General features: G+C 48.3%; 2 protein-coding genes across 2 annotated transcripts in view; both read left to right on the top strand.

Annotated features, from left to right (window-relative positions):
• Positions 1-1,411, top strand: part of celf3b (cugbp, Elav-like family member 3b) — a 23,451-nt gene extending 22,040 nt beyond the window's left edge. Inside the window, exon 13 of the mRNA XM_084671219.1 lies at positions 549-1,411. The gene's annotated coding sequence lies outside the window, so the exon portion shown is untranslated. The remainder of the gene's footprint in view (positions 1-548) is intronic.
• A 1,165-nt stretch (positions 1,412-2,576) lies between these two features.
• cers2b (ceramide synthase 2b) overlaps positions 2,577-10,000 on the top strand; it is a 15,733-nt gene continuing 8,309 nt past the window's right edge. The window contains exons 1-2 of the mRNA XM_084668930.1: positions 2,577-3,092; positions 8,977-9,150. Of these exons, the coding sequence (XP_084525056.1) occupies positions 8,978-9,150 (173 nt within the window). The 5' untranslated portion in view covers positions 2,577-3,092; position 8,977. The remainder of the gene's footprint in view (positions 3,093-8,976; positions 9,151-10,000) is intronic.

Here is a 10,000-nt window from a genome sequence, read left to right as displayed (position 1 = left end):
CTCTCTTTCTCCCTTTCTCTCTCCCTCTCTCTACCTCCCTCCCTCCCTCTCCCTCTCTTTACCTCCTTCCCTCCCTCCCTCCCTTCCCTCTCTCACTCACTCTCCCTCTCTCTACCTCCTCCCTCTCTCTCCCTCTCTCACTCACTCTCCCTCTCGCTACCGCCCTCCCTCTCTCTACCTCCCTCTCACTCTCTCTCTCCCTCCCTCTCCCTCTCTCACTCACTCTCCCTCTCTCTACCTCCCTCCCTTTCCCCCTTCCTCTCCCTCTCTCACTCACTCTCCCTCTCTCTACCTCCCTAAATCTCCCTCCCTCCCTCCCTCCCTCCCTCCCTCCCTCCCTCCCTCCCTCCCTCCCTCCCTCCCTCCCTCCCTCCCTCCCTCCCTCCCTCTCCTTCTCCCCATCCCTCCCTCCCCCTCCCTCCCTCCCCCTCCCTCCCTCCCTCCCTCCCTCCCTCCCTCCCTCCCTCCCTCCCTCCCTCCCTCCCTCCCTCTCCTTCTCCCCCTCCCTCCCCCCTCCCTCCCTCCCTCCCTCCCTCTCCCTCTCTCAGGTGCAGTTCCAGACTCCAGTCCTACAGGGATCCAAGGAGTGTTCTGTCAGATTGTCTCATGCCTCTGAGCCACGGGGAGCCACACAGACACACTCTCAAACGCCGCGCTCAAACGGTCCAAGGCACTGATATACAAATGTACATAAAGTTTACACACACACACTCACTCACACAAACACACACACACACAGATATCAGTAATCCCACCCATATAACTGGACTCAGTTTTACAATGGGCCGTAATGTGTTTGTTGAGGGTGTTTAATGCAGTTGAGACACCGACACAAAGGTTTATAAGGCACTACTGAGATGATGAATAATGATGCTATATCACTTGGATGGACTTTTACATGTCTATTATGTGTCTATAACCTGACAAGAATAGAAGGGCCCTTGTTTCATCATTTAAAAAAAAGAAGAAAAAAATAAAAACAGACGACAAAAACAGAAAGTTAGACAGACCTTGGAGAAGCTCCATATGACTTGTAAATAATTTAGTTTAAGAAGAGCAACATTTAAAAAACACTAAAAAAAATAATACTACTTTAGATAAGCACCGAAGAAGACACAATGGCATTATTATTATTATTATTATTATACTCGTAAGGGGGTGTCTTATTTCTAATGGAGAAAGGGAAAAATCACTAACATATTTTAAATTTCTACTTAGATTTTAGGAGAAAAATGGGGGTAAGGGTTATTGCACCTTTATGGGGATGTTTTAATATTTGATCAATTTTTTATTTATTTACTAATTTATGATTTATTTTGTTTATTGGGAGAAATTATAGGGTATGAATGGGTTGCAACTTTTTGATTTTAGAATTTTCTAGAGAAATCCATTTGAGTCCATCAGACTGCAATCAATGAATTATAATTATGTATTAATTATTACAACAATACAATATTTATTTCTTATTTATTGAGTCCTGTTTTTGACCCAGTCTCTTTTTAAGTTAAAATAAAAAGTATCATACTTAAATCATGATCAATGGTTAATTTTGTGCGCTCAAGTGTTCGTGTACGGATCCTTCTTATTCAATGCCTATGGATGTGTGTGACAGCGATAGAGAAATATCGTGAGACTACGTAGGCCTATGACAGCGAGAACTCACCCAGTAGAGGGCAGAAGCAGAGAGATTTATCTCATGAAATGTGAAATGAAGCATTAGTTTTATGGGTTTATGGAACCGTGTGTTAATCAGAGTTTAATTGGTGTTTAAGAACGCAAGTGTGTGCAACTATCGACCTACTGGAATTCCGATTGTTCAGATAGACCATTCAAAGTTCAGTGAACACAGTGCTGACTTGACGTTTGTAAAATAAAATTCGTAGTCTACTAGTCTACTCTACAGTAGCCTATCTCAACATGGAATATCACATATGGAATAGCACATACGAGAAAACTTGAATAAGAGAGAAACCTTTTTTTGTATATGTGCATATTTTTTCCCCCATAGTCTAACATTCCTTTATTAGGCCTATTGCAAAATCAGATATTGTGGCGGCAACCATGATCACCCGGCAGAGCCTCGCTAACCTCGTCCTCTGAACCCGTTAGGCTTCACATGACAAAGTGTCAGGACAGGTCAGCACAATGCGAGCGTCTCTTTGTAAACCGGTGACGCAAACGTCCCGTCCCGTAAACCCTCCCAGGTCCACATCTGGCAGAATGAATGCATGGCATAGCAATTAGCCTGCGCGCAGCATGTTTATTTCACCGTTATAAGCACAACACACACATCTAGCACGTGACCTGACATTAAGAATTGAATTTACATTTTAGTAATAACTACTTTATTAAACCCCAAGGTTTTTTTTTAATTATCAGAAAATGAACAATAAACAGTGACAACAACCAATCAATACAACGTAAACTGGGATAGGCCTTAACCCCTTAATCGGGGAGTTCAGAATGGTTTTCTCTATAGGCTACAACACCGGAAACAAAACGAGGATATGTTGGCCAAGTGTTCTCATGTGCCTGAACGTCATCCGAACCCTCCCTCACCGTTACTCAGACACTCCTCCCTCCAACTCTTCTCAATCCGTTCTTCTTGAATAGGAGCCGGATGATTTACGCCCTTTCTCTGCCAAAATCTCGCTATTCCCCTTGACCACAGGGACTGAGAGGATTCCTAAATTGGAAGTTGGAATTTAAAAAACACAAAACCATTTCAGTTTAACCGTAGACCTCGGCGGGGGTAGCTCCAGCTGCTCCAGAAAACTCCTCATTCGTCGCCGCTAGCCTAAAGTTTTCACAACTAGGCTACACTTAAGGCTATATGTTTTTTTAATAAACAACATTGGAAACATTCGATTGGACAGAAAGATGCGAACTGGCAGCAGCAGTGAAGCCGGACCTTAAACCCCAGAACAAGCCCTGTCTGTACAATTAGCTGGTCGGTAACTTTCTGGGTAGGACTGACTGTAGTGGTCGAGCTTTTTTGAATTACACAATTACATCGTCCTCGCGCTATAAAGGCGTGGGCCCGTGTCCTGTTACACTCGAGTTGGATCTTTACAAGTGGATAGCATACCAGAGTGAGTCCCGTTATTTTATTCACATCACCAGCACTGTTCTTGCCCTGTGGACAAGACTTCCAGTAACCGCACGCGTGTATGTTTGTGTGTTGTGAGTCACAGCTATTCATCTTTCGCCTACCATCCACTTAACCGTCGTTATACATTAGTATGTTCCACTGTTTTTCACTCAGCGATTAATTCCTGAGTTGTGAAGTCGTTTTTGGTCTGTCGTAGGCTGTCTTCGAACTCACAAGCCTGTTTCTAATGATCCATCTTGAAACAACGACAGGCCTAGGGACACAGATCATTGCTATCCGGCCTCAGTTCCAGTCTTACCTTCACTCATTACAGGCCTGGCTGTGTCTTGACAGCGCTCACTCGAACATAGCCGAATGCTGACGGAAGGAAGAGCCGGTAGCGTATTTGAGTTGTGTATTTTAATGGCCTTTGTCTAATCCGTTTTTCTGTGTTTCAAACAATCGTAACACGCAAAACAAAACAAAAAGACGGATCAGCTGATATAGCCGGCTACTATTTTACTGCTTATATTAAAACAAAGTCTTTACAGAGTCCAAATTGTTAATGATTAATGGTCATAAACCCATTGAGGAAGAGAGTTGCATCTCCTTTGTCAGGGCCAATTGCAATCAACCATCATAATGCAAATAACAAATGTCCTGTATAACATGCTACTCACTTACTGCTGCCCAAAGCATCTAACCACAGTTAGATAGATTATCAAGGTTTGTTGCCATGGTGTTAAAAGATAAATGCTTTAAAGTGTTGATGGAACACATTCCTCTTATTGATAATAACCAGCTCAGATACCTTTAGCAAGGTGAGTGGATTCTCAATCAGTCAGTGATCAAAGACTTAGAAAGACACGGAGCGACATGACCAAAGCTCTTTTATAATTGTCTAGGAGGCACACATACACACATGTTGCTTGCCTGCAGTTAGTTGCAGTTAAACACTGTCTTGTTTTCAACTAAAAGTTTTATTGGGTTCGGAGTCCAAACACGCCTGTAGACGCGTGAGGAGAGAGAGCGAGGGAGGGTGGGAGGTGGGGTGGAGGGAGGGAGGTGGGGTGGAGGGAGGGGGAGGTGGGGTGGAGGGGGAGGTGGGGTGGAGGGAGGGGGAGGTGGGGTGGAGGGAGGGAGGTGGGGTGGGGGAAGGTGGAGGGAGGAGGTGGGGACGGGGGAGGTGGGGTGGAGGGAGGGGGAGGTGGGGTGGAGGGAGGTGGTGGGAGGGATGTGGGGACGGGGGAGGTGGGGTGGAGGGAGGGGGAGGTGGGGTGGAGGGAGGGGGAGGTGGGGTGGAGGGAGGTGGTGGGAGGGAGGTGGGGACGGGGGAGGTGGGGTGGAAGGAGGGGGAGGTGGTCTGATTTTATTTGGCAAAATCAAAATGTCTCAGGCATGACCTGCATTAGACATAACTCAAACTCAACAGATGTGTCTGTGCAGTGTGTGTGTGTGTGTGTGTCTGTGTCTGTATAGTGTGTGTGTGTGTGTGTGTCTGTATAGTGTGTGCGTGTGTCTGTATAGTATAGTGCGTGTGTCTGTATAGTGTGTGCGTGTGTCTGTATAGTGTGTGCGTGTGTCTGTGTAGTATAGTGCGTTTGTCTGTGTAGTATAGTGCGTGTGTCTGTGTAGTATAGTGCGTGTGTCTGTGTAGTATAGTGCGTGTGTCTGTGTAGTATAGTGCGTGTGTCTGTGTAGTATAGTGCGTGTGTCTGTGTAGTATAGTGCGTGTGTGCAGTTCCGTGTTTAGGTAACTCAACCAAATGAAACAAGGATACAAAGGTCGGTCATCCGTTCTGTGTTTGGAGGAGACAGCTCAGTATTCAGGAGGTCAGAGATGAGCAGCATGGCTAGTGTCGCTGGAACAACATTGTAATAAGAGTTACAGCCTGATGGTTGTAAAACAGAAACAAGTTGCATGTCGAATCCTCCCGACATACACCGCAAAAAAGACTAACCTCTGTCTCAATCTTCTTTTCACCGTCTCTCAAATGTCTTTTTCAATCTCTCTCTATCCCTCCCCCTTTACTATCTCTCTCTCACTATCTTTGCCTCTCTATCTTCTCTCTTGCTTTCTCTGTGATCATGTCAGAGAGACAGTGAATGGACTCAGTAGGAGGGACTCGGAGGGCAGGAGGGACTCGGAGGGCAGGAGGGACTCGGAGGGCAGGAGGGACTCGGAGGGCAGTTGCACTAGGCAGGCCCCCCAGCAGGTCTGAGTGGAACTGGATGGAGGATATGACTCACCGTGTGCCAGACCCTCTGACACACTCGGCCCTCCTCCCTAATCACCCTGGACTTAGTAATGGTACAACTTCTGCTCAACACAGTCATCCCCAGGTTGGCATGACGATCCAAGATGACTTTGAGATTCCGTAGCGTGTGGATGCCATGACAGTTGGAACACGCCCCAGTTCAAATTCATTGTTTACATTCTCCCCCTATCCTGTACCGGGCGCTAGCACAGTCTACCACACTGCTCTCCACACTCTGCTGCCCCTGCTCAGGTCTAGGAGGGGACTGTCTCGTCTCCTTGGCTAACAAAGATTGAACACAACCGCTGAAGTTATGCCAAGCACAGCTGTGTGGTTGAATGAGTGTCGTCTGATGATGTGAAGGCTAACTAGCTTCATTAGAAACTCCCTAATGTGGCTGAAGACTGGGCTTCTGTGAGATTGTGTTGAAGCATGTTGGATCTTTTGTCACTCTCACTGTTTCCGTTCCCTGAAATGAACAGCTGAAACGAGGGTTATTATCCTGGAAAATCTCAGAAAGCAAGAGAGGGAGAGAGACAGAGAGGGAGGCATGAGGGAGGGAAAAAGTGAGAGAGGACTTCCTCTCTCCCACCCCTGCCAAAAGCATCTTCATTTCCTATTGGTCCACTAAAATGGTCAGAGTCTGGTCATGTGTTCATGTCTGCCAATGAGAAGGGAAGTTACTTTTTCGGGAGAAGTGCTGTGGCTTGCTGTTTGCATGAGCTGACATGAGCCTGTATTCAATAGACAGAAACAGCAAGGCATACACAGACCTGCTAACCCAGAGGTCCTGCGAGGGTCAGATCATTGTCCTTAATGTGGGGCCGGGTCGGTCTGCAACAGAAAATTACATCGGCCGGAGTGACTACCAGTATTATTGTGGAGATTTTATTATGATTTTAAGTGTATTTTATTATGCTAGATTAGTTTATTATTTTCTTAATATCCAATCACACATGTACACAAAATACAACACTCTTTTCTGAGAGACCTTTTACACTCACTGTGTGTGTGTGTGTGTTTGTGTGTATTTGTGTGTGTGTGTATGTCTGGGGTTGTTGAGCAGACATTATTTGTGAAGCCAGTGCATTACTTTCTCTGTCTGGGATGTGTGGGTTGCAGTCTTTTCACCGGATCTGATTAACAGACCAATGATTCCTTTTGAGGCACTGGACAGTTACTGGTTACACATGTGCACGCTCAGTGGTTTCAAGTTTGTTAATGTAGTATGGAGAGTAGGTGTGATGTTTTGGTCCTTAATTCTATGTCAGGTCAACAAAAGCCACCTTCTGTCTCTTGTCCTCTTTCACGTCACCTGCGCTGTAGTGTCCTGTCTGTCCTGGAGAGGAGCTGTTTCCTCTGGGGGGACACACGCTCTGGGATGTTTCCGGGGCAAAGAACGAGGATTCAATGTCCTATGACGTTTTGCATTTTTCACAGTACACACACACTCAGCGCCATGGTTGTGAACAAGGATGCTTGTGTTCATGGGGAGGCCCGGAGGGGAGGCAGGGGAGACACAGCAAGACAGTGGGAGAGGCAGAGGCAGACAGAACGTGCTCCCAGGCTTACGTCTGAACGACCAGACAGATTACACCCGTTTGGCTGTGCTGGGTCAGCGCTGGAGAAGCTGGGTGGGGAGGTGAGGAGGCTAGGAAGGAGGCTAGGAAGGAGGCTAGGGAGGAGAGGAGGCTAGGGAGGAGAGGAGGCTAGGAAGGAGGCTAGGAAGGAGGCTAGGGAGGAGAGGAGGCTAGGGAGGAGAGGAGGCTAGGGAGGAGAGGAGGCTAGGGAGGAGAGGAGGCTAGGAAGGAGAGGAGGCTAGGGAGGAGAGGAGGCTAGGAAGGAGAGGAAGTTAGGAAGGAGGCCAGGGAGGAGAGGAGGCTAGGGAGGAGAGGAGGCTAGGGAGGAGAGGAGGCTAGGGAGGAGAGAAGGCTAGGAAGGAGAGGAGGTTAGGAAGGAGGCCAGGGAGGAGAGGAGGCTAGGGAGGAGAGGAGGCTAGGGAGGAGAGGAGGCTAGGGAGGAGAGAAGGCTAGGAAGGAGAGGAGGTTAGGAAGGAGGCCAGGGAGGAGAGGAGGCTAGGGAGGAGAGGAGGTTGGGACTTTTCTTGTGTCAGTCCTGTTGGAAGCTGTTGTAACAGGAAACGTGCCTCATGCATAACCCGATGATGAAGTTGGGTAAGAACTGAGTAACTGAACTGTGACAACTGTCATACCGAAAATGCCCTGTGCGTGCGTTGTTCTTGGGTGTGTGTGTATGTGTGACATTATCTAGGGTTAACGTTTTGGGGTTTAGTAAAGTGTTGCAACTAAATGATTACTGTGCCAGTACAGCCAAGCCAACTGGCCTATCTCTAATAGGCAGCCCCAGAATCTGCATTCAATCTTCACAGCTTTATAACTAATCCTGACCACAAGCCTAGCCCAGTCTAGTCCAGTCTCTCTACCCACCCATCCTCTCTGGACTCTCATCTGTAGATGATTCCTGGTCCTATCCCTCTGGTGTGTGTGCTGTGTCTCTGTGTGTGTGTGTGTGCTGTGTCTGTGTGTGTGTGTGTGTGTCTGTGTGTGTGTGTGCTGTGTCTGTGTGTGTGTGTGCTGTGTCTGTGTGTGTGTGTGCTGTGTCTCTCTGTGTGTGTGTGTGCTGTGTCTGTGTGTGTGTGTGTGTGTCTGTGTGTGTGTGTGCTGTGTCTGTGTGTGTGTGTGCTGTGTCTGTGTGTGTGTGTGTGTGTGTGTGTGTGTGTGTGTGTGTGCAAACCTGCAGCTAGATCAGGCCTGGTATGGCCGTTACACCCCTCAGCTATCTGCAAGCCGGCTGCTCATGACGGCTGTGAGCAAGAAGTGGGTGGGGCCTGGGGGAGGAGGGGGAGAGCTGGGGGAGGGGAGGGGAGGGGAGGGGAGGGGAGGGGAGGGGAGGGGAGGGGAGGGGAGGGGAGGGGAGGGGAGGGGAGGGGAGGGGAGGGGAGGGGAGGGGAGGGGAGGGGAGGGGAGGGGAGGGGAGGGGAGGGGGAATTGGAGCCTGGGTTGAGGGCGACTGTGTGGGTGGAGGGGTGTGGGGGCGCTCCCTTGCTCCAGAACATGTATGAATCACGGCCTCCAGATGCTTGTGCTGCCTCGTTCTCGTTCTCCCTTTTTCCGCTTTCAGCCACTCCCTAATGTTGCATTGATGTTGAGGTGAAATCCGCCCAGCTGGACTTCTTCTTAAGGAGTGGATCACGGTGTGATCAGATATTCATAATGCTAGTAAATACAGAAAACCTGGTTTTCATTTTGGTTTGAAGTCCTACCACCACCTGGTGAATTGGAGCTTTTTTATGCTTCATCAGTGAACTACAGACCTCATAATACCTGCAGTATTGGCTGGGCAGCATTTAATTCCTGTTTATTGCGTTGCTAAACAATCTTCCATTTTTAAACCTGCAGATTAATTAGTAATGCAAAAAAGGTTTGTATTAAAAACGGCTCAGAACATGGACTTTGCACACCTAAAACACTTTGTAAAGCTTTTGGAACATTGAGTGAACTGCTGTATCGCTTCAACATGTGGGAACACTTGTTCACTCCCTCTACAGAATTTAGTATTAAACCCTCTTCACCTACCCCCTCCCCTCCTCTCTCCCCTCCCCTCCAGAATGCTGGAGGATCTGAGGGCGTGGTTTTGGCAGGAGAGGCTGTGGTTCCCAGAAGGTCTGGGATGGGCCGACCTTGAGAGCAAAGATGGACGGGTCTACGCTAAGTCTAGCGACCTCTGGGCCGCCCTGCCCATCGCCCTGGCTTTCCTTGTGGTGCGCCAGATCTTTGAAAGGTCAGTACCTCTCTCTGACTGGACCCTTCACCCGCTTTACTTCTACAGCGTCGCTCGCTGGGAGTTCTCCTTAGTTTGCCTCTTTCTTCTCCTCTGTCTCTGTCCTCCCTGTTCCCCTCATCCATCTGCCTTTCTGTTCTCTAAAGGGTCACCCCTGTTCTTGCTTGCTGCATCTCCATTCCTCTCCTCTTCTCCTCCTCTCCTCCTCTCCTCCTCTCCTCCTCTCCTCTCCTCCTCTCCTCCTCTCCTCCTCTCCTCCTCTCCTCCTCTCCTCTCCTCTCCTTTACTCTCTATCTCTAGCTTGCTGCATCTCCATTCCTCTCCTCTTCTCCTCCTCTCCTCCTCTCCTCTCCTCCTCTCCTCCTCTCCTCCTCTCCTCCTCTCCTCTCCTCCTCTCCTCTCCTCTCCTCCTCTCCTCTCTCCTCTCCTCTCCTCTCCTCTCCTTTACTCTCTATCTCTCTATGTCTCTTCAACTACAACCTTTTACTCATCCTACCCCTCTTTCTTTGTCCACATCTCTGCTCTCTCTCTGTGTCTCTCTCTCTCTGCTCTCTCTCTGCTCTCTCTCTCTTTTACCTCAGCCATTCATTTCATCTCTGAGTGTCTGTGGGTGTCTTTCGAAAACCAATCATCACGTGACATTTCCTGGGCCTTCTCGCTCTGTCTCTGTCACACCCAGTGTGTTCAACCATTACAAGTGCATTCTGTCATTTACCATTCAATCTAAATATTCATGTATATCGCGCAGTGTCTATGTCAAGAAATGCATTTCAAACAATTGCCCTGAAAGCAAAATAACCCAATGCACCAGATGACAGCCCGTGCTGATAGACGTGTCTCATCTCCAACC

The sequence above is a fragment of the Hypomesus nipponensis genome, chromosome 2 (genome assembly GCF_054491055.1).
Source record: "Hypomesus nipponensis isolate SF chromosome 2, ASM5449105v1, whole genome shotgun sequence".
Lineage (NCBI taxonomy): Eukaryota > Metazoa > Chordata > Actinopteri > Osmeriformes > Osmeridae > Hypomesus > Hypomesus nipponensis.
This window is presented reverse-complemented; position numbering and strand designations above follow the sequence as displayed.